Source organism: Vulpes lagopus, chromosome 8 (genome assembly GCF_018345385.1).
Source record: "Vulpes lagopus strain Blue_001 chromosome 8, ASM1834538v1, whole genome shotgun sequence".
NCBI classification, from domain to species: domain Eukaryota; kingdom Metazoa; phylum Chordata; class Mammalia; order Carnivora; family Canidae; genus Vulpes; species Vulpes lagopus.
The window spans coordinates 41,675,596-41,699,307 of record NC_054831.1 but is presented as its reverse complement, the minus strand read 5'-3'; the positions used below and the strand labels follow the sequence as shown (position 1 = coordinate 41,699,307).

The 23,712-nt window shown below is 42.2% G+C and overlaps 1 protein-coding gene across 1 annotated transcript; it reads left to right on the top strand.

Annotated features, from left to right (window-relative positions):
• Nucleotides 1-16,252: 16,252 nt before the first annotated feature.
• On the top strand, nt 16,253-22,581 carry HMGB1 (high mobility group box 1). The gene is made up of 5 exons (XM_041767208.1): nt 16,253-16,395; nt 18,605-18,767; nt 18,999-19,144; nt 19,662-19,836; nt 20,892-22,581. The coding sequence occupies exons 2-5, from the start codon at nt 18,618-18,620 to the stop codon at nt 21,066-21,068; spliced, it is 648 nt and encodes a 215-aa protein (XP_041623142.1). The 5' UTR covers nt 16,253-16,395; nt 18,605-18,617; the 3' UTR covers nt 21,069-22,581.
• The last annotated feature ends 1,131 nt before the right edge of the window (nt 22,582-23,712 follow it).

The window sequence follows — 23,712 nt, the reverse complement described above, 5'->3', positions numbered from 1 at the left end:
CACATCGGGCTCCCTGCTCGGTGGGGAGTCTGCTTCTCCCTCTCTCTCTGCCTGCCACTCCCCCTGCTTGTGCTCTGTCAAATGAATTAAATAAAATATTAAAAAAATAAAAATAAAATAATAAAATTCTATGAACCTTCTTTAAACTGCTACTGAATAGTATGGTAAATGGACAATACTATTTAAAACACCACCGTGAGAGTGTACTTCCCCCACAATCGTCCCTAAATTACTTTGGTCACACTTTGAGAAGCAGTGCTATTTCTGGTCTTCCAGGTTTGCCTGCCATTCAGTCTATTACTGAATTAACTTCCTCATACTCCCTCTTTTTCTTCAGCTTTACTGATTGCAGATCTACTGTCTTTTTTTCTCTTTGTTAATCTACTTTTATTTAGAAAGTCTCAAAATGCTTGATTGTCTTTGCTACCCATCTCTAGGGACACCCCAGCTCTGAAGGAAGCAGTATGTACTGAAGGCAGGATTATGGTGTTTTCCATTTGTTTCTTCATGATACTCCAGTCTGGTGGCATTGGGATGGCAGCCAGCCCCCTGAGGTGGTGCCTTTTGGGGCTACCCACAGTGTAGCCCCAAGATGCCTTTCCTATATTATAAATAGGAGCTCACAGTCCATCATCTTCTAAGTACATCTGAAAATTTTTTGCTCAAATACTTTACTCTTGGCCACAGGAATACCTGTCTTCCACTTTTTGCCCATTCACAGAGCTTTGAGAGATCTTTTGGTGGTTTATGCCATTGGCCCTTCATCACCTTGAAGAGGAATCACCTACAGAATTGAAGATTGCCCTGTGTATTGCCACTTGCATGTCATTTTTTTTTTTAATTCTGAAAAACTGTCAGGGCACCTAGGTGGCTCAGGCAGTTAAGCCCCCAACTTTTGATTTCGGCTCAGGTCATGATCCTGACCATGACTGTGACCATGATCTTGAGATCGAGCTCCGCATCACGCTCTGTGTGCAGTGCAGTCTGCTTGTCCCTTGCTCCTCCTCTGCTCCTTCCCTTGCATGCTCTCTCTCAAACAAATAAAACTTTATTTTTATTTATGTATTTATTTATTTTACAAATAAAACTTTAAAAAGATTTGGGGCTCCTGGGTGGCTCAGTCAGCCAAGAGTCTGTCTGCCTGCCTTCAGCACAGGCCATGATCCCTGCATCAGGCTCCCTGCTTAGTGAGGAATCCGCTTCTCCCTCTCTCTCTGCCCCTCCCCCACCTTGTGCTTTCTCTGTCTCTCTCTCAAATAAATAGTCTTTAAAAGGGGGGGGGGGCTCTCTCCCTCTGCCTTTGCCCCTCTCCCCTCTAAAAAATAAAATAAAAAATAAACTCTCATACTCATCCTGATTCCTGGGAGTGGGTAGCAGTCAGTGGGGGATAGTGAGTGAGGAACAAGGTGAAGATCCTTTTTAAAGGAGGGGAAAACAGCACTTCATTTTACCATGGATTCTAGGAGCAGGTTACAGAAGTTAGTGGCAAAGTCATGATTAGACTCACATCTCTTAATTACTTTCTCCACTTGGTTATATGTAAGCATTTATTCATGAATCGAGTAGCTCCTATAAGCCAGGCTTTAGGCTAAACGCTGAGGAAAATGGTGAATAAAGCACACCCTGCCCCAGAAGGACTTACAGAGTGGAAGTGTGGATGGTTGCAGGCCTGGGTGAGAGCATGCCGAGATCAGAAGAGTGGAGTAGGAGCTTTGCAGGGAATGCCACACCCAGGCTTGGGCACAGATCAGGGTAGTAAAGGAAGGCTTCTGGAAGCAGTGACATCTATGATTAAAGACAAGCTGAAGTTGCATCATTGGAAGATTATCATAACCGAAGGAATTGCAAGTGACTGAGGAAGCATATACATCTCAGGACCTTCCAATGGTTCAAGATGATGAGACCATAGAGCATGGGGCTGGAGAAAGGGGCAGGTGCTGGCCATGAAAGGCCTAGGATGCTCTGCTAAGGAGTTTGAATGTTCTGCAGACAATGGGAAGTTCTGGAGGGGTTTTTTAAAGTAGGGATATATTGTGATCATATTTACTTCAGAAGAAAAACCACCTGGAGTTTTCTAAAGCCAAGACTCAGGGACATTAGATGGTTAGAAATTGTTTAAGTAGACCAAGCTTCAGCTAAGACCGTGGCCTTTGAAACGGACAGAAGTGAGTAAATCAGAGGAATAAATGAAAGAGGCAGGATCCACAGAACTTGATGGTTTGTTGATGGTTGGGAGTTAGGGAAAGAGAGGAATCAGTGATGAAATGAGTGGACTTGGGAGCCAGGATAACTGAGTGGTAAAGCACCATGAGAGGGTGTCCATGGTGAGTGCAGAGGTGAATGAAGTCTCGACTCTTCATGGCTACCCGAAAGTATCACCAAGTTTCTAAGTCATGGTGTACCCAGAACCATAAAGGACTATCTGAAGAATGAAATGGATTTTCTGTGTCTCCTTGGCCCACTTACCTTTTTGGCAAAGTGTACTGGCACTACACCTTGGCTAGAGTCTCTGACCCATCACCTACCTGTTCCATTAGGATTTCTCCTCAATAAGTTGTAAAGAACATCGGTTTCCTCATTTCCTTTGGAATGTCTCTCATTGTGATTGATGTGTTGGGGTGCCAAAGCAGAGAGTATAAGGAGACATCCATACAGGGTGTCATGGCTTTGGAGCCAGAGAGACCAACTGGGTAAGCCTTAAGCAACCTTAATTCCCTCCTCTGTAAAACAAGGAAAGCATCAACTCCAAGGACTTGCCACGAGAGTTATAATGAAATAAAGCATGCCTGGTGTCCAGCAGGTGGTAGATGCACAATAAACGTTAATTTCTGCCCCCACAAACCCCATCCATGGGTACTTAAACAGTCCAAACAATACAGCCTTCCCCTCTAATAAATGCTGCTCTTACCTTTACCATCTTGCTGATAACTGGTTTGCTCTTGTTGTTGCTTTTAATTTCTTAGACAATGGAGAGAAAAAGGAGAAAACGGAAGGAATCCAAATCCAATTTAGCAACTTTTCTGAGTGGAAGTTTTGCCTGAAAGAGTTCCTTTAAATGCCTTGATGTCTGTAAACCTGCAGCTTGTGACAATCATGTGTGTCTATGGTAGCACATTTAAAAAGACTAAGAATACTTGAATGGAGCTGGAATGGCCAGCCAGTGGGTAGGACGATAGCTTCTTTTTCTTCATAGGCTGACTTTGCCCCACCACTCTTTGTCCTTGAATCTTACAGTTTGAATCTATGATGCAATTGGCATCTCACTTTCAAAAAATTCAGGTTCTTCTGCCTTGAGTCCTCTCCAAATGTTTCAGCTTTTGGAGATATGGATGTAAATTCTTTCTTATTACTCTTCCTGGATATAGATAGCATCTAACTCTTGCATTTATGGCTCACAGACTCCCTCAGGCCACCTTTCTTAGATGTTGGATGGATTTAGGGAACATTTTTGAGTGGAACAGTCTTTGGCGCTGGCTTCCACTTCTACAGCCTCCCCTACCCCTTCTTGGCATTCTTTCTTCTGTTGTCCTAGTAGTTCCTTTTCTAAGCTCATTTGTATTATTTTGCCCCATTAAAAAAAAAAGAGAAAAAAAAACACCCTCTGAGAAAGATGAAGTTCACTTTCAGCCACTTGGTTACTTTGCTTTTTACTGGGATTTTAATAGCTACATAAAATGTTCTTTAAATCTTCTGTCATTAATAAACATAGCTTAGGAAGACAACTTGCCACCATATACTACTTAGGTCAGGATACCATTTCTACCTACCCTACCCACATTTCTGTAGGTAAGGTAAGAAGACACAAAAGGAAAAAGATTGAAGAGACTAATATTCTACCTCTTTTAAAAGAGAGGCTGGAAACCATAAAGGTAGCCTCTCAAAAATCTATTCTTCTGTGTGGGATGAGATTATTAATTTCCTTAGTTACTATTTTTCCCTGAAGTGTTGAAATAAGTGCCTTTTGATGCTTAGGCTTGAGAAAAGCTTGTTCCCCCAAAGCCACTTGGCAAATATAAATCCCAGGAACTAGGTGTTTTAAGCACTGTGTTTGTGAAGCTGCAACCATTGTTGGGAGAGGAGGGTGGGAAAAGCGTAGAGAGGGTGAGGGAGGGTGGCGGGGATGGGTGGGGAGATGGTGGTGACAGTAAAAGGAACCAACAATGGGTGCGAATGACCAAAACACAAGAGAGTAGGTCCTTACAGGGACCTTGCAGGTGGAGCTTGTTTGGCTTTCCTCTTTCTACCACCACCCAGTTCACCTAGGGTACCTACTAGTCCACTTAAATCCTGGAGTACTTTCATGCAAATCTAAACTGGTACAAACCAGTTGTTGTTGTCGTTCCAAATCTAAAAGCTACATTGAATTCCTTGAATTCAGTAAACACACACTTTGGTGTCAAAGTAGATTTTCTACGCAAGAACAATGCTAACATTTTAGGGGAGTTTATGGGCTTCTGTGATATCTGACAATATGGAGAAAAAAATGTGTGTGAAACTCCAAAAGCAGCTTTGTTGCCACACAAATGCAACCATTTAGAAGCTTGGCGTTACTGTTTTGATTTTAAAGATTTTTAGTAAAATACATGAATTAAAATATGAATATATACAAATCAAAACCACAATGAGATACCACCTCACACCAGTGAGAATGGGGAAAATTAACAAGGCAGGAAACCACAAATGTTGGAGAGGATGCAGAGAAAAGGGAACCCTCTTACACTGTTGGTGGGAATGTGAACTGGTGCAGCCACTCTGGAAAACTGTGTGGAGGTTCCTCAAAGAGTTAAAAATAGACCTGCCCTACGACCCAGCAATTGCACTGCTGGGGATTTACCCCAAAGATTCAGATGCAATGAAACGTCGGGACACCTGCACCCCGATGTTTCTATCAGCAATGGCCACAATTGCCAAACTGTGGAAGGAGCCTCGGTGTCCATCGAAAGATGAATGGATAAAGAAGATGTGGTTTATGTATACAATGGAATATTCCTCAGCCATTAGAAACGACAAATACCCACCATTTGCTTCGACGTGGATGGAACTGGAGGGTATTATGCTGAGTGAAATAAGTCAATCGGAGAAGGACAAACAGTGTATGTTCTCATTCATTTGGGGAATATGAATAATGTTGAAAGGGAATATAAAGGAAGGGAGAAGAAATGTTGGGAAATATCAGGAAGGGAGACAGAACATAAAGACTCCTAACTCGGGGAAACGAACTAGGGGTGGTGGAAGGGGAGGAGGGCGGGTGTTGGAGGGGAATGGGTGACGGGCACTGAGGTGGACACTTGACGGGATGAGCACTGGGTGTTTTTCTGTATGTTGGTAAATTGAACACCAATAAAAATTAATTTAAAAAATAAATAAAATAAAATAAAATAAAATAAAATAAAATAAAATAAAATAAAATATGAATATATTTACGAGCTTATGAACTATCACAACCCCTCACCAAGTAAAAAGCTAAAAAGAAAATCTGTTAAGGCACAGCTCATAAAAACATTGCCCCAAATAAATGATCAAGATAGGGGCCAACCTAAACAGAATTGAACATGAAGTTGCCAATATCAATTGATTTTGACCAGAAAAATGACAACAAAATACATTTTGCTCCATGTCCCTAAAGTCAACATACTAGAATGTAATTTAATCTGTGAATTTATCAGCAAGGGAATTTTAGATATCATCTCTTAAAATTGAATATCAAAAACATGATACGTGTAGACAGGAAGTTGAACCTCATCTTTATGTTCAGTCAATATTGAGTGCCTATGATGGACAAAGTGCTGGAGAAACACGAGGAAGAGAGCATAATATGTGATGTTTATATAGGTTACAAATGGTATAATGTTAAATAGATTGTTGTCCTATGCACGACACTACAGGACCATTGGAAAATCAGAGCTCCAAAATTAAGGAAAGCTCACCAAGTTGAGAATTATAAAAGATTGGGAAGGGGGGGGATTCCCTGGGTGGCTCAGCGGTTTGGTGCCTGCCTTCGGCCCAGGGCACGATCCTGGAAACCCGGAATCGAGTCCCACGTCAGGCTTCCTGCATTGAGCCTGCTTCTCCCTCCTCCTATGTCTCTGCCTCTCTCTCTCTCTCTCTCTCTCTCTCTCTCTCTATCACAAATAAAATAAATAAATCGTAAAAAAAAAAAAAAAAAAGGTTGGGAAGGTTTTAAAGGATAGGTTGGATTTCAGCAGAGGTGGGGGAAGGACTCCCAGCAAAAGAAACAACGTGACTAGAAGCTCGAAAGAAGGAGAGTACAAGGTCCAGGTTGATTGGAAAATAGGCAAGCAGTGAAGGGAAAGCAGAGAGAAATGTGCTTTGATAGGGAGGGCCCTGAAGGCCAGGTGAGGATCATGTAGTTAATTTAGATGAAAATGTTGTAATTAAATAGAAAGTTTTTAAGCGGGGATCCCTGGGTGGCGCAGCGGTTTGGCGCCTGCCTTTGGCCCAGGGCGCGATCCTGGAGACCCGGGATCGAATCCCACATCGGGCTCCCGGCGCATGGAGCCTGCTTCTCCCTCTGCCTGTGTCTCTGCCTCTCTCTCTCTCTCTGTGACTATCATAAATAAAAAAAAAAAAAAAGAAAGTTTTTAAGCAGTGGTTTTTATGCATTAGGAAAATATTAAAAATACCATTTTTTCAAGTAATCAAAAATAGACAGCCAACATCTGTTGATCATCTACAGCATTCTAAGCAATTTACATACTAGTCTCAGCTCTTTATGTATATGAGCTAATTTAAACTCAGCTAATTTAATATTCCCTTTTCAAAGGGGAGTATTATCCATTTTACAGGAGCAGTTGAGGCTCAGAGAGGTTAATTCACCTGGCCCAAAGTGACACAGCTAGTTAGTGCCACGGCCAGGATTTTTAAACTATGGGGTCTGGTTCCAAACTCTCTTTTCTGAACCACACAATAACAAATGCCAGAACTAGAGTTAGGACCAATAAAAATGGGGGAAAAAAGGAAATGATTCAAAGTATTGTGACAAAGATGTTAAAGAACTTAATGCAAGGAAAGAACTGGAAGGGGGAATCGCAGACTCCTAGAATTGGAGCCACCTGGGAAAGCTGGAGTGGGTGGGGAAATCAGAAAGAGGCGTGCTCTAGAGAGTAGGCAGGTGAGCTTGAGAAACTGGTAGGTGGGGGATCCCTGGGTGGCTCAGTGGTTTAGCACTGCCTTCAGCCCAGGGTGTGATCCGGGGGTCTCAGGTCCTGGGGTCTCAGGATCGAGTCCCACATCGGACTCCCTGCATGAAGCCTGCCTCTCTCTCTCATGAATAAATAAATAAAATATATATTTTTTAAAAGAAACTGGTAAGTGGTGGGAGTCCAGGAGAGAGCCTAAAGGTGAAAGGGGAGTTTAGGGTCATTTACCTAGAGATGGGGGTTAAGCCTCAACATGAGGTCTTCACCTAGATCTCTAAGAGAGAAGAGAAGCAGAAAGCTGACTGGGGACTGAATTATGGGGGGAGAAGGACTATCCCCTGAGGAAGACACATCAATAGATTCGAGAGGTAAAAGTTATTTCAAGTAGACTCTGATGCTTTTCCTTCCAAGATACCTAATTCTGATTTGTGTTATCAGGGTGGTCACCTTTTGATAACAATGGGGATGCCTTTACTGCAACGCTATGATAAATATGCATGATTTATATATATATATAGTATAGCTACTATATATATGTGTACACATTGCATATATATGTGTGTATTTCCCTTATAGGGAAGAGTTTCTAGAATAATGAAGTCTGAATTTTTCAAAATGATCTGAATCTTTGAGTCTTTTATTAGCAAATTTCTTATTTAAAAAAAATTGAAGCTTTTATTGCTAGTTACAGAAGATATATAAATTGTAGAAAACTGAGGAGTTTAGGGAGAAAACGAAGATAACTTTTTTTTTTTTTTTTTTTTTTTTTTTTAGATTTTTTTAAATGTATTTACTCATGAGAGACACCGATATAGGCAGAGGGAGAAGCAGGCTTCCTGAGGGGAGCCTGATGCAGGACTCAATCCCCAGGACCCCAGGATCACGACCTGAGCTGAATGCAGATGCTCAACCACTGAGCCACCCAGGCACCCCAACAAAGATAACTTTGCACTAGAAAATAAATGCTAATAAATAAATAAATCCACCTGGGTCGATCAGTGGGTAAGGTATCTGCCTTCAGCTCAGGTCATGATCCCAGGGTCCTGGGATCCAGCCCCACCCCCATCAACGCCTTCCCCACCCCATCGAGCCCCCACATCAGACTCCCTGCTCATCAGGAAGCCTGCTTCTCCCTCTGCACCACCCCCAATACACGTGCTCTCTTGCTTGCTCGCTCTACACACTCTCTCTCAAATAAAATCTTTTTAAAAAAAGAAAACACTATTAACATTTTTTAGTATATTCTTCCATTCTTTTTTGGATTTACATACACACTTTTTTTCAAACCAGGGATCCTTCATAAGATATTATTAATATTTCTCCATGGCATTAAATTTTATATTCATAACAATTAGACGGTAGCATCCTCGTAATCCGTCATAATGGTGGACGAGAATTTATTTCACCAAGCCCCTGTCATTGGGTATGTAGGTTGTTTCCACATTATAGATAATGCTGCAGTTAATATTCTTAATCAAACTTTTGCGTTTTTTACTACTTTCTTATTTTCTAAATACTTCCTAGAAGCAAAATCACTGGTCAAATACCATGAATGCTTCCAAATCAGTTCCACTTCTGAGTGTAGTATCAATTTGCTGGTAGTACTTACATTAGAATCTACTAAATCGGTTTATCGCCTTCCTTACTTCCTCATTCCCATCATTGCAAGTCAAAAGAAAACCTTAGAACAAAGATCAACAGCAACCTTTCAGAAAAAGCATACACTTTTTTTGTTGTTGATTTTTTTAATTAACATCTTCATGAGCAACAGGTATGGGGCAGCAATCACCTTCTCTTTAGCCCCACAAGCCATTCTAAGAGCTCAGTGGTTTTTGTTTATTTATTTGACAGCTTAAAGAGGAGAGGGAGGTGCAGACTCCTTGCTGAGCAGGGAGCCAGATGTGGGACTCATCCCAAGACCCTGAGATCAGGACTTGAGATCAGGACCTGAGCTGAAGGCAGACACTTAACTGAGCCACCCAGGCACCCTGCGCTCAGTGTTTTTTAAACAAAATGCCTGGTCCCTCGGGACGTGAGGCCACCTTCCCAAGCAGTCCAGCTCCTGATTGGCAGAGGGACTCCTGTGCTTCTGGCCTCTCACTTTCATTAGAGGCCAATCCAAGGTAGGGAATTTCACCCAGGTGAGGATGATATTTATCAGGGCTGCAATGGATGGCTCTCCTGGGCCTGGGTGATTTGCGGGCATCTTCTTTGCATTTCCCAGAGGCCTCTGTCCTGGAGCACTAGTTTTTGTCTTGGGTCTCCCTAGCAGAGCAAAGCCCTCCCTTTTCCTGTCTCCAGAGTCTTTCTCTGGGTTTGGGACAGCCCCAGTCTTGGTGCCAAACTGGTTTGCTGTACTGGGAGGCTGTGGCTGCAGGTGGTGGATGCTAGGCCTGTCTCCCAGCCCTCCCTCCCTCCCTCTTCAGTCCTGTTTGTTCAGTCAGCCAGCAGCACCTGCTCTTGTCATCTAAGGCTGATGGCACCCTTGATGGGAAATGGGGCTTATTGACCATAGCTCTAATGCATGTTTTGCAAACTGTGGGGCCCACTGATGGGCTGGGAAGTAAATTTAGGATTTTAAGGAAAAAAAGTCACTGTATCACACCAGTGGTAGATATTTTTTCATGAAACTTTTTCTCAAACGTTGTCTATACAAACTGTCTTGGTCCCATCCAAAACCCTTGAAAGCCAAAGCTGTAAACTCAAGTCAGGATTCCCATGAGGATGTGGTGGCTACTTAGGTGGGAAAATGTGACCTTATTAAAATTTTTATTAGCTAAGCTAATAACTGGAAGGTCATGTGGCTTAGTGGAGAAAACTTTAGCTTTGGGGTCAGAACTGGGTCAATATTGTTGCTTTCTCGCAACAATAAAGAGATAAGTAATAATATCAATTTGCTGGTAGTACTTATATTAGAATATATTAAATTTCTCTTGAGCCTCCTTGTCATTATTTTTAAAAAATAAAACACAATGAAAAATAAATAATTAAAAAAAAAAAAAAAGCAATAAGCATCCTGACCTGTAGGCTCACTGTGGAGGATTAAATGAAATCTATGTGTAGTGCTCAGTACATAGGAGACACATGATAAATAAAGCTTATTTTTTCTAGTCTTTTGTCTAGGCCATAAGACATCCTCTGCAGCATAGCCAGACTCCTCCCTCATTCCTCATCAAGAATACGTGCTACCTATGATATCACCCAAAATGGTTCCATTTCTCACCCGAGGAACCCCTTTGCTTCAGTTTCCTACCCCCTGTGTTCTCTGTGATAACAAGTGTTTCCTATGAAAGGAATCCCTAATCAAGAAAATTGCAGAATCACAAGTCAGAGCCATAATTTAATAAGGACCCAACTCAGGATGAGCAAGCTCAAGTGTCTATCCCTATAGACAGGCTAGGCAGGTAGCATGAGTGGATAAAAAGTCAAGTAGAAAGCTTAGGTAGTGGTGGGGATTGTGGCTAACTACAGGACATATGCCCCCATTAAGGAGGCAGCCACTATTCATGCTGCAAGATTGTCACTCTATCGAAATGTGGATGCAAGCTTTTCAGATCTCTGATTTTTCAAAAGAAGCCAAATATCTGGATTTCTTTAACGTGGAAAAAATCCAACTTTTAAAAACACTGTGTTGGCCAAATGAAACGTCCGTGCATCAGATAAGGCCAGAGGCCTGCCAGTTTGCACTCTGACCTAACCTTTATGGCTCACCTGCTTTATTGCAGTCACCCCAGGCTCTAGAGAAAAACCTCCCAAGGTACCCTTGGGAAGTGCTCTTAACATTATTTTGTACCAAAAATGCACTGTACACACATAATATATAATTCCAATAATAGATGAGATTTCCACCTGAAGAGGAAGGCCACCATTGTCACAAGGTGTTCAACATGAGGGGCAACAGCAGGAAAGGACTGGACAAAATTAGCTAGTAGGTAGAGTTCTGTTATCCCCTTCTATGTTCGTTTGGTTAGCCAAAACCACTCAGAAAACGTTTATTCCTTTTTATAAAAGATAGCTATAAGTCACATACAATTCAGTGATTTTTGGTATAGGCACAGGGTTATACAACCATTACTATAATCTGATTTTAGAACATTTTTATCCTCCTAAAAACAGCCCCATAACCAGTAGCATCACTCCCCTTCTTCCAACTCACTTTCAACTCCTCGCTACCACTAATCTACTTTCCATCTTTATAAATTTCTGTATTCTGGACATTTCATGTGAATGGAACCCAATGTGGCCTTTGGCCCCTGGCTTTTTTCACTTAGCCTAATGTTCCCAAGGTTCATCCATGCTGTAGCATGAATGAGTCCTTCACTTCCCCCATTGCCAGTAATATCCAGCCACATAGATGTACCACATTTCATTTATCCACTCATCAGTTGATGGGCATTTGGGTTGTTTCCACTTTTTGACTATTACAAATAAGGCTGCTGTGAACATTTATAGCAAGTTTTTGTGTGGACATGTTTTTGTTTCTCTTGGATATATACCTAGGAGTGGGAATTGCTGGGTTATATGGTAATTCTGGATTTAACCTTTGTTTTCCAAAACAGCTGCAGCATTTTACATGCTCACCAGCCGTGTATGACATTTCCAGTTTCCCCACATCCTCACCCACACTTGCTGTCATCTTTTTCCTTATAGCCATCCTCATAGGTGTGTTAAAACATTTATTCTTAAGGTATATGACACTTTCAATACAGCAGCTGAATTTGGTCTGTTGATGTGCATCTTGAGATCAAGACCTAAAATAGTGATTTTTTTTCATTGAGATCATCATTTTATAAAGGTTTTACTAATAAAGTTTCCCCTCTGAATGTGTACCATTCTTTTAGTAGCCATAGAAAAGGTATCTTTTTAAGAAAAGGTATGATATCTCTTTCTTATCAGTGAAATATTCCAATTCTAGAGAGATTATTGGCATACATTAGCTTCAGGACTGTTTTCTCTGCCTCAGCCATCAGTGCAGCCCACAGATGAAGCCGCTGCACTCCCCACCTGCAAGTCACATTCAGACAAAACTCAGGCTGGAGCAGAAGTATTTAAGCAATTCCAGACCAGGTTCTCCTGATTCCACACACTGACAAATATACCACCACTTCTCTGCCCTCCACCTCTAGTCTTGCTTTGTGCCTATCCTGCGACATCCTTTCAAGTTAGATAAGGTATCAGTAGTCCTAAGTAAGAGTTGGGGAAATGGAGCACAGAGCTTAGGGGGCTACCCAGATTGGGAGGCTTGGAAATCAGTGGCCTAGCTTGTAGTCCAGACTTCACAAACATGTCTCTTTCTGAATTCCTCTTTTCTTTATTTTCAGCACCCCCCCCCCAAATTTTTTTTTTTCATGAAAAAAAAAAAGATTTTAAGTATGTATGATCTGTAATATGGTTGACCTCATCAGACATTTTGGTTTATTACTTTTACTCCTTTTCAGAACCTGGCCCTTTTCAAGAAGGAGAGACAATAAGAGAACTCACCTAGCTTGACTTTAGCACTGGGGAAAAATCAGTATCCTTCAGCCAAAGACTTAACATCCCTATCTGCATTTTATGTTTTTTTTTTTATATATTAGAATTAAGTTTTAAATACCTGTTAGAAGCAACCTTTGGGCAGACATTCTTGCAGTTTTCTGTGACAAATTCTTATTTGGCTTGCCATAGTTCACTATATCCAAGAAGGAATAACCTTGGCCTATTTGGAAACTGCTAAATGCTGAAAATGTATGTGTTTATCTAAATTCAAGATCCCCTCCAGCCCAACCCCATGTCCCCCTTTTTTAAATTATAAGAATGAGGTGCAATTGGCATCTGCCTCAAACTTAGTATCCTAACATTTACTTACTACTTATTATTCTATTTTCCTGCCTTCTGATTTAGAGAGACCCAAATGCTTATCTCCAAAGATGGAAGAGGAAGATTAAAACAATAATTTGCAGTAAGTACTCTTTCAGCTGTTAATTCATTTATTCAGCAGACTTTATTTAGTGCTTATAGATGCCAGGCACCCTGCTAGGTGCTTGGTATACAAGCTAAGCTAGGGTCCCTGCCTTCAAAGACTGCAGTGCAATAGGACAAACAGGCATATAACTGGATAAGTGCACTTGTGAACACAGTAATTAATGTGCAGAATATTATGGGATTGCAGAAGAGAGGTGTTTCACCTGTCCTAGAGGAGATTGAGGCGGCTTCAGGAAGGATATAAACTATATTAATGAAGATCTGTAATTCAGTCAGCTAAATCAGGTAGGGAGAGAGTGTCAGTCTTTTTGAATTAGCTATCTTTGTAATTTAGGACAAAACACCCACTAACTCTAAAGTAAAATATATGCCAATTCCTGGTGGACTCGTGTTAAAGAAGGAAGGGGTTTAACATCATGAATAAGTGAACATCAAGGTTGCAGAATTAGAGCTAGAAGTTTAGGATCCCTGGGTGGTGCAGCAGTTTAGCACCTGCCTTTGGCCCAGGGCGCGATCCTGGAGACCTGGGATCGAATCCCACGTCGGGCTCCCGGTGCATGGAGCCTGCTTCTCCCTCTGCCTATGTCTCTGCCTCTCTCTCTCTCTGTGTGACTATCATAAATTAAAAAAAAAAAAAAATTTTTTTCCCTGCCTAAATCATGGAAAAACAAATATGAGAAATTCTGTGCCTATAAGTGGAACTTTTTATATTCTTCTCTCTGACATGGCTTCTGTTACACTTAGGAATATGTAAAGGCATCATCACTAGAATGAATGAGTATTGAGACTAGGATTTAAAAAAAAAAAGCTTAATTAGATTTGCAACCACTGCCCTCATATAAAATTAAAATAATCGAGAAAAAAATCAAGTTTAATTTCACTTGATGTTTTCTAAGTCATGGGTTTGAAGGGATCAGCATGACATAATCTGAAACCTTTGAACAAAAAGTTTAATCTTTACAACCCTGTGATCACCTCCATTTGATAGCTGAGAGAATTGAAGCACAAAGTGATTTAAAAAAAAACTTGCCTACAATTATACAGCTAAGTAGCACAGCTGGGATTTGAACCCAGTTCTAGTTGAACCCAGTGTCTATCCCTCACCATATCATTCTGCTTAAATAGAAACCTGTGTGGGCTCATTGCTTTCCTATGGTTCTGTGATCGTGAACTTAGTCTGGGGAGCAAGCTATTAGAGAAAACTGGTAAAAGTGTGTGGTTGGGACAAAGCAAATCCAACATTGCTCCTGCAAAATATTGGTGGTGATGTCTTCAAATAATAGTCAAATTTTAGTATCATGGATGCCACTTAAAATGTCAACAATTTTTATGAATATTTTGTAATATAGGCCCTGAGAATGTGAAGCAGAATTGAAGTAAATGTCTAGATTTGAATAGAGCGCAAAATTTGATTCATAGGGAAAGCAGACAAGAGTAAATACATGTGAAGATAATAATATAAAAGCTACCTTGAGATGTTTACTTTTTAATTAGTGTGCATACGTTATACTAGTTTATATATCCTTTAATATTATACTCATTTTCATATGCATGTGCCATGTATTGTCCACTCAGTGAGACTATAATCCCTGAGACCAGTCATGTATTTTTTTTAAAAAAAGGAGTAAGCATTAAAACCATAGGTCAGGAAAGGTTATCTAAGCCTATTCTCAAACAGTTTAATAAATGGGAGCAAATACATTAGGTTATGGATGCTTTGAGTAGATACAAGAAATGAATTAACATAATAAAATGATTTGTTTTTAACTTTGATCTATTACATTGGGAGGAATTGGCTGGTGGATTTAGAAGTGTTATAAACACACCATTAGAGAGTGAAAAGGGGGAAGTCTGTTATAACTGAACAGGGGTGTGGTCTGCTTAGGCTAAGGAGGAATAGATAATCGTTTCATAAAAGACCAATAGAACTATAGTCTTCAGAACTGACCATTATAGCTAGTACATTTTCTTTACAGACATAATAAGTATGTCTATTAATACCAGCCAGCTTGGCGAGTTAGAGAAACCACAGCCTGTGGATTTGGGCATATGCACTCTCTGCCTGCATCTAATCCTCCGGGTAACAATATACGTACAACTGCTGTAATCCTAGAGCAGTTACATGGATGCACTAAGTGGTGTGATGGGAGGGAAAGATAGCATCACAAGGATTCGTTTGATTATAACAGTAATCCACACCAAGTCAAATAAAATAGCCAAACAGGCAAAAATGTGGTCTCTAATGAATTTGCTAATTCTAGCAGGCCCTCACAAACATTTCCTGCTAGAGTACCCCATATCAAAACGAAGTAGCTGTGCTTTAATTACATGGGATAATTATTTGATTTCCAGGAAGTTAAGACAGTGCTTTGTATTTAAATAAAAAGTTCTAGACATGCTGTGAAACTCGATCAAACCAAGAAAAAGAGTGAAACTGAATGCCTGTTCAGTGAGTCAAGATTTCAGCTGCTCAGCAAGCTTGACGTTACAGCTTATGAGCCCAGAAATGGGGTATTTTAAAACCGGCTGACTGGATCATGTCACTTTGCTGCAGGAAAAGCCCTGCCTTTCCAGAGATCTCAAGTGTAATGCAACCATATGCTGTTGAGGGGCTCGAATCTTGGCTGCCTTTGCCCCTCTGCACTAGCCGATACCCCAATTTTCAGGGGACGTGATCTCAAACTGTCGCACTCACTTTTGAAGGTCTGTTAAAATTCTGGGGCCTCTTATTTCAATGGCTTTGGAAGTGAGTTTGGGGTAAGAAGGGGGGGGGAGGCCTGTGAGTGTCTCTTTTGCCTGAGGAGTTGGGGACACTTGTGGAAAAGTCAGGCACTTTTCGCTCCGGCGGCCGCTCCGGTGTGGGGCTGGCTTGGGTTAGACACATGCACACATACACCATAGAGCTCTGCTTTCCCGTAGCAGCTGCTGCCTCTGCCTCTGCCTCTCCCGCCTCAGCCTCTTTGCCCGGCATACACACACATTCAGATTTGCGCGCTGTTTCAATCCTTGATGACGTGTCCCCGGAGACAGCCAATAGCAAACGGGCTCTGGTCAGGACAATGGGAGGTATCGGGCCAATGAGCGAGCCCCGTGAGTTGGCGGTAGCCAATAGGAGCCGCGCTGGCTGGAGAGTAATGTTACAGAGCGGAGAGAGTGAGGAGGCTGCGTCTGGCTCCCGCTCTCACAGCCATTGCAGTACATTGAGCTCCATAGAGACAGCGCCGGGGCAAGTGAGAGCCAGACGGGCACTGGGCGACTCTGTGCCTCGCTGAGGGTGAGTCTGGGGCAGCGCCGCGGCGGGGAGAGCGCCTCCGGCAGCTCCCCACCCCGCGCGGTGGCCGGATCCCCGCGGCCGGGAGCCGGCGGGTCAGGATCCACACAAAGGCAAATGAGGGGGGACCGTGGGGGGAACTGCGCACGGAGCGAGGCTCTTCTCGGGCGCCGGGAGCCCTGCCCCGCGCCGGAACCCCGGCCCACAGGCTGCCTGAGGCGCTGCGAACCCCGAGCCCCGCGAGTTTCCACCCCCGGCGGCGTCCGCGCTGACTGGCGCAAAAAAAATTTTTTTTAATTAAAAAAAAATTTTTTAACGTGTTTTGGGCCCCCGGGCCGAGTGTTCGAGCGGCCGGCGTGCGCGGGGGGCGGCGGGCGGCGGGGCCGGCGGCGGGAGGGCAGGCGGGCGGGCGGACAGGCGGGCAGGCGGCGGCGCTTCCACGGGCTGCATTGGCCGCCGCAGAGAGCCGGGCGCCGGCGGCGAGCGCGGGCGGGCGGGCGCTGCGGGCGAGGCGGCGCGGTGGGCCGGGGGCGGCGGCGCGGGGCCGAGCCCGCCGGCCTGTGCCCGGGCGCGGCGGTGGCGGCGGCGGCGGCGGCGGCGGCGGCGGCTCGGCGGCGGGGGGAGCGGCGCCGCTGCGCTCGCTGGAACATGGCTGACTCGGCCCGGCGCTGCTGGCTGGAGAGAAAACAAGGCGGGCGGGAGCGGGCGGGGGACCTGGGCGCAGCAGTTCCGAGGCAACTTTTTTTTCCTCTCTAACCAGCCCCGCGTTCTCCGTGCGGGGGCGGCCGGGGCGCGCGGGCCCACGCCGAGGGGGCCGGGGAGCGGCGGGCCGGTGGGCGCCTCCCGGGGCGGCCCCCTCCCCCGCGGGCCGGGAGGGGGAGGGTCCGGGCCCGCGCGCCCCCCGCCCCTCCCCCCCGGCTGTAATGGCCGAGTGTGTGCGCCAGAGCGCGGCGCGCACCCCGCCCGCCTGCGCTCACACTCACACACTCACTCACACACACACACACACACACACACACACACACAAAGGGAAGGAGCCATATTCTCGCTCGCGCTCGCCCTCGCGGCGGCGGCGGCGGCGGCGGCGCAGGCGGGGAAGACGCGCAGCGGCCATTCCGTGCGCGGCGGCCCCGGCGGCCGCGGGCGGAGCCAGCCCCCATTTCGAGCGGGGCTTCTCCCTCCGCCGAGCTGACAAAATGGGGGAGGCCTGCGGGGCCTGCGCCGGCGGGCAGACGGGCGGGCGCACGTGGCGGGGCCGGCGCGGGCGGCCCGGGGCCTGGAGGCTGGGCCGCGGCCCCGCGGCGGCTCGGCCGCCCCGCCGCCACCGAAGTTCGGGGGGTGGGGGCCGAGTGGCGGGAAGGTGTGCGGCGCCCGCCTCGAGCGGCGCCCCGACTTCCACAGATTATTAAAAAAAATACTCCCCTGGTGGTTGGGGGGGGGGCAGGCAGAGCAGCGAGCAGGAGTGGCTTTTGTCCCTCATCCTTGTTTACTCGAAGAAACTTCAGACCGGACGTGTTTAGTCAGAACTGAAATACATCTCGGGGCCAAACCGATAGGAAACGAGGCTGCCTCGCGGTGGCAGCCGCACAAATACCGCCGCCACCCCCCGGCCTGGGTCCGAGCCGGAGCTTCCTACGCCTCCCTCCCCCCAGCAAAGTTTTGTGCAGAGAGTATTTTTAAAAGTCCCCATTGGGAAAACTTCAGGTAGACGGTGACTTAGGCCCATGATTTGGAAAAAGTCTACCCACTGAGCTCCTGTCCATGTGTATTCCTTCTGTGATGCAGATCCACGAGCCGGCAGCGTTAGTTTTGTGGTCTTTGGTTTGGGGGATTAAACATGGTTTTGTACGTTTAAAAAGTTTCTAAGTGACCGGTTAGGTGTTCATTTGGAGCAGATACAGGCAGATGAGTAATGAATACCGTGAGGATGCCATTGTGTCTACACTTTTTTGAGCTCACACTGAAGGACTGGTTTTTTTTGTCGTCGTCGTCGTCGTTGTTGTTGTTGTTGTTTTGTTTTGCTTGGCATAGCCTCTTATAGGAATTGGCCATCACTGCCATTTTCTTGTTTAGGATTGTTTAGGAGGCTAATGTCACTGCTATGTTAAATAATCAATACTTTGGTTTTCATTCACTCCCCCACGAAGTTGAAGTGCTCTTAAAGTGCCATAATTTCATTGCTAACGTCAAACATTACTTTATCTCTTTTTAGAAAATAATTAAACATGGGCAAAGGAGATCCTAAGAAGCCGAGAGGCAAAATGTCATCATATGCATTCTTTGTGCAAACTTGCCGAGAGGAGCACAAGAAGAAGCACCCAGATGCTTCAGTCAACTTCTCAGAGTTTTCTAAGAAGTGCTCAGAAAGGTGGAAGGTAAGGGGGCTTGAAAAATATTAAGGAGGTGATTTTTTAAATGTTAAATCCAAATTAAGATTTTTTAAAAGCGTAGGTGCTATTTGCATAACATGAGTAGTGATGTTTAGAACAGGCTGCAGGATAACTAGCAAAGAAACTGGTTTTATTTAGTCTTTATACTTCAGTACTTTGAGGACAGTTTATTAAGATTTCATTATCTACTTAAGTTTACAAATAATTCTTTTGTAGACCATGTCTGCTAAAGAAAAAGGAAAATTTGAAGACATGGCTAAGGCGGACAAGGCCCGTTATGAAAGAGAAATGAAAACTTATATCCCCCCTAAAGGGGAAACAAAAAAGAAGTTCAAGGATCCCAATGCACCCAAGAGGCCTCCGTAAGTATCTTGCCAAGGAGGGTTTTTTTTTTTTTTTCAAGGAGGGTTTTGCATTGGAATAAGATAGAAATTTTAGCAAGCCACCTTGTGGGTTTAGAGTGTAAAATCAAAGTTTCTTAGCTGGTAAGTGTCTCACATTGGTATATTTGAATATTGCAAGTAAAATTCCTGTCGAATGGGAGTTTTAGCCAGAGCATTTGGATTAGACACTTGCCTCCTTCACTTAATATATCTTCTAAATGTAACATTCTTTTATTTGTTTAGAAATATCTATCTGAAATACTTAGCGATTTGCAGAGCTGTTTCTGGAGCTCTAACATTTATCAATAGTACACATTCGAGTAGTAATAGCTAGTTGAATAAGTTAAATAGCTGCAAATTAAACTTTGGTTATGAAGGACATTAGGCATACAATATCCACACCCTGTTGGGTACCTGGTAGAAATTAGAAGCGGCTTTTATAGAACAGTACAATTAGATAGTAAACTTAAAATCCTAAAATTAAATTTCTTTTTAGCTCGGCCTTTTTCTTGTTTTGTTCTGAGTATCGCCCAAAAATCAAAGGAGAGCATCCCGGCCTATCCATTGGTGATGTTGCAAAGAAACTGGGAGAGATGTGGAATAACACTGCTGCAGATGACAAGCAGCCTTATGAAAAGAAGGCTGCTAAGCTGAAGGAAAAATATGAAAAGGTAAGAAGTATGGGTTTGTTCGGTGCAGTGATGAAAAGGTACGCCAGATGTAGATTGTTCTTGGTAGCTCATTTCAATTTCTCATTTTCTTGTGGAATTCTAAGTAAGTTTGGGGTGTAATGCAGTTTTTAGATTAACAACTACATTCAGTATGCCAGTGACTGTAGTCTTAATTCTTTTCCATCTTTTAAAGAGTACAAAAGATCAAATTGTTACTTTTTTTTTTTTAATTGGGTTCAAAGGCATACACTTGAGCTGGTTGTTTGTGTTCTCTAGTACTTCCAAATTTGTGAAAATTTTGGTGGTCACTTTGAGTCAGATGATTACCTATGTTAAATTATAAGACATGCATCATAAATATATTCTGGGCAAAGTAATACAGACTGTATCCTTCGTAAACCTAGCCTAAAATACTTATTTTACTTAAACAACAAAGAAATATCCCAACTTAATTAAAAAGAAAAGTTAAAAGTCTGTTGATCTGTGTAGTAGTAAGTTGATAAAGAGAAAGCTATGGCTCCTATACTTTGAGTTGGAATATTAAGTTGCATTTTAGCTTATTTAGTTATCTGGGAAAATGTTGACTTGTAGATGTTTCTGAACATGACTGCATTCTTACTGGCAAATTACCTTTTTTTTTTTTTTAAGACAAAATTTTCTATTGTGGATTAGGGTCTGATATAAACCTGTAGAATGCTGTTTTGCATTCAGAAGGTGGCAGTGTCTACCCTTTAATCAAAGTCTACATTCTAGTTTTAATAAAGTTAGGATGTGATACATAATTGTACTTGAGTGAGGCATAACACTGCAAAAACTAGAGCATGTCATTCCATGAGTTATAGATTATTAATTGCAACTATCTCCTAGTATTTTTATTTGCTTCCCTCAGTCCAACTTATTTACGGAATTGGGGTGAGTGTATAGATACATGGTATTTTTGTGTAATTGAGATCTTGATGTTTTCCTTGAGTTTTCCTCAAATTCAGTGTTTTCTTTCTCCCCTTACTTAACTGTTTTGTCTTTTCTTCCACTTTCTCCTGCCTTTATCTTGGAAGGATATTGCTGCGTACCGAGCTAAAGGAAAGCCTGATGCGGCAAAAAAGGGAGTTGTCAAGGCTGAAAAGAGCAAGAAAAAGAAGGAAGAGGAGGAAGACGAGGAGGATGAAGAGGATGAGGAGGAGGAAGAAGATGAAGAAGATGAAGATGAAGAAGAAGATGATGATGATGAATAAGTTGGTTCTAGCGCAGTTTTTTTTCTTGTCTATAAAGCATTTAACCCCCCTGTACACAACTCACTCCTTTTAAAGAAAAAAATTGAAATGTAAGGCTGTGTAAGATTTGTTTTTAAACTGTACAGTGTCTTTTTTTGTATAGTTAACACACTACCGAATGTGTCTTTAGATAGCCCTGTCCTGGTGGTATTTTCAATAGCCACTAACCTTGCCTGGTACAGTATGGGGGTTGTAAATTGGCATGGAAATTTAAAGCAGGTTCTTGTTGGTGCACAGCACAAATTAGTTATATATGGGGATGGTAGTTTTTTCATCTTCAGTTGTCTCTGATGCAGCTTCTACGAAATAATTGTTGTTCTGTTAACTGAATACCACTCTGTAATTGCAAAAAAAAAAAAGTTGCAGCTGTTTTGTTGACATTCTGAATGCTTCTAAGTAAATACAATTTTTTTTATTAGTATTGTTGTCCTTTTCATAGGTCTGAAATTTTTCTTCTTGAGGGGAAGCTAGTCTTGCTTTTGCCCATTTTGGATCACATGGATTATTACAGTGTTTATCTTTTCATATAGTTAGCTGATAGAAAGCTTTTGTCTGCACCCTGCATACTCATGAGGGTAATAAAAGTCGAATTGAGACAGTTTTCATCCATAACTGAAACTCAAATCTTGATCAGTTGATACCAGATCTCACATAGCCCAGTCACATTTATAAAGTGAAGAGTAACCAGTCTATTCACAGCATGGGATTAGTAGAATCAATCATTTTGAAAGTCTGTCCTTGAAGGACTAAGAAAAGTATGTTCTAATCTTTACATGAGGACTCTACATTCTTTAACTCCCATTACCATGTAATGGCAGTTATATTTGCAGTTCCCACATTAAAGAAGACCTGAGAATGTATCCCCAAAAGCGTGAGCTTAAAATACAAGACTGCCATATTAAATGTTTTGTTGACATTAGTCCCAGCAAAGGCTCTGGAAAACAAAAAAAAAAAGTGCTGGCTGTAAATGTCTTCTATTTATCTAAATGTGGATTTCTAAGGAAACTTGACTCTCCATTAAAGGTATTTTTAATTAATTGGGCCAACTTCTAAAATGTATGCCACATTTAAAATCAAGTATATTTTCCTATATTAGAGTTTGCTCCTTTAAGTCAAATAGACCTAAAGGAAGAAGACCCTTAAAACTTGGTATTTCAGTATGATTTATCTGATTCGAATTTGATTTTTCTTACAAAACCCAAACTCATTCATTAGAGTCATGTTTATCTACTTAGCAGTTTAGGGAACAATTTGGCAATTTTGTGGTTTTTTGAGATTATCGTTCTCTTAAAGTGCCAGTGTTTTAAAATAGCGTTCTTGTAATTTTACACGCTTTTGTGATGGAGTGCTGTTTTGTTATATAATTTTGACTTGGATTCTTTCCATTTGCATTTGTTTATGTAATTTCAGGAAGAATACTGAACATCTGAGTCCTGGATGATACTAATAAACTAATAATTGCAGAGGTTTTAAATATTAGTTAAATGGCTTTCACTTAAGATTTTAAGATTTTGTTATATACATATTTTCATCTTTTCAGTAGTATCTCTTAGCAACACCATTTAAGCAAGTATAAGGTCTGGCAAAGTTTTTCCCTGTAAAAATACTTGGTTTATAAATAGGTTAATGATAACAATTTTTGTCAAACTGTTCTCAGGGGATGATATATATATACATATATATATATAAATGCAGAAAAATTAAATTTACTTTCAGAATGCTGGGTTAAACAACATAGTTTTTCAAAACAACGCATGTGCGATTAAAAAATGTGGTAAGTCTATCAGTTTTCTAAATCCATGGAGGACCTCCATAGAAAGGCCATGATTGTGTAAAAATTAATCAAGTTTTTAGTACAGAGGAGCAAGTCCCTATCCTTACATGGATGTTTCTGCTTCTAGCTATAGCACAACTGTCAACATCTGTTGCTAGTAAGTGATCCAATTAAAAGTGAATTGAATTCTGCCTCAAGGAAACTTGTAACTTTAGTGTGTCATGACAACTACCAGTTTCTTAAGATGTTGAGAATGGGAATGGAGTTTTTTTGTGTTAACTAGCTTCAGATCTTGACAAAAAAAAAACCTCTTCAGTCTGGAACCTAATACAGTTCTCTAGTGTTTTCAGCAGTATCCCTAGGGCTTGAAATTTTAGGTAGTTTAGTGTAAAGCCTTGGGATGATTTGTTAAAGTTAATGTATAGCAACTATCTTAATGTTCAGAAATAGTTACAGTACTCTGGGGATAAAGGTTTTCTAAATCAAACCAGTATAAATTTTAGTATTAAGTTTTGGGCAGGTAAACCAGTATGGTTTAAAACCTTTTGGTCCTCTTGTAAAAAAAAGGGCTAATTGAGATTAAAACCTAATTGAGATTAAACCAAAAGGTTTAATCTCAATTCCCTAACTTTCCTTTGTGGAGGTTGGGAACTATGGCAGGTTGGTTGCTGTAATCTTCCATCAAGGTGTTGATATTTGCTATAGTTATTTTCTTAGAGTGAAATCTTAAAAAAAAAAATTTTTTTTTGTGCCCTGTGCACCACAGGGATGAAAAATACTTGTGTAGCAGTGGCCATTTGACAAATATTTCCCTCACTGCTTAGAGAATTT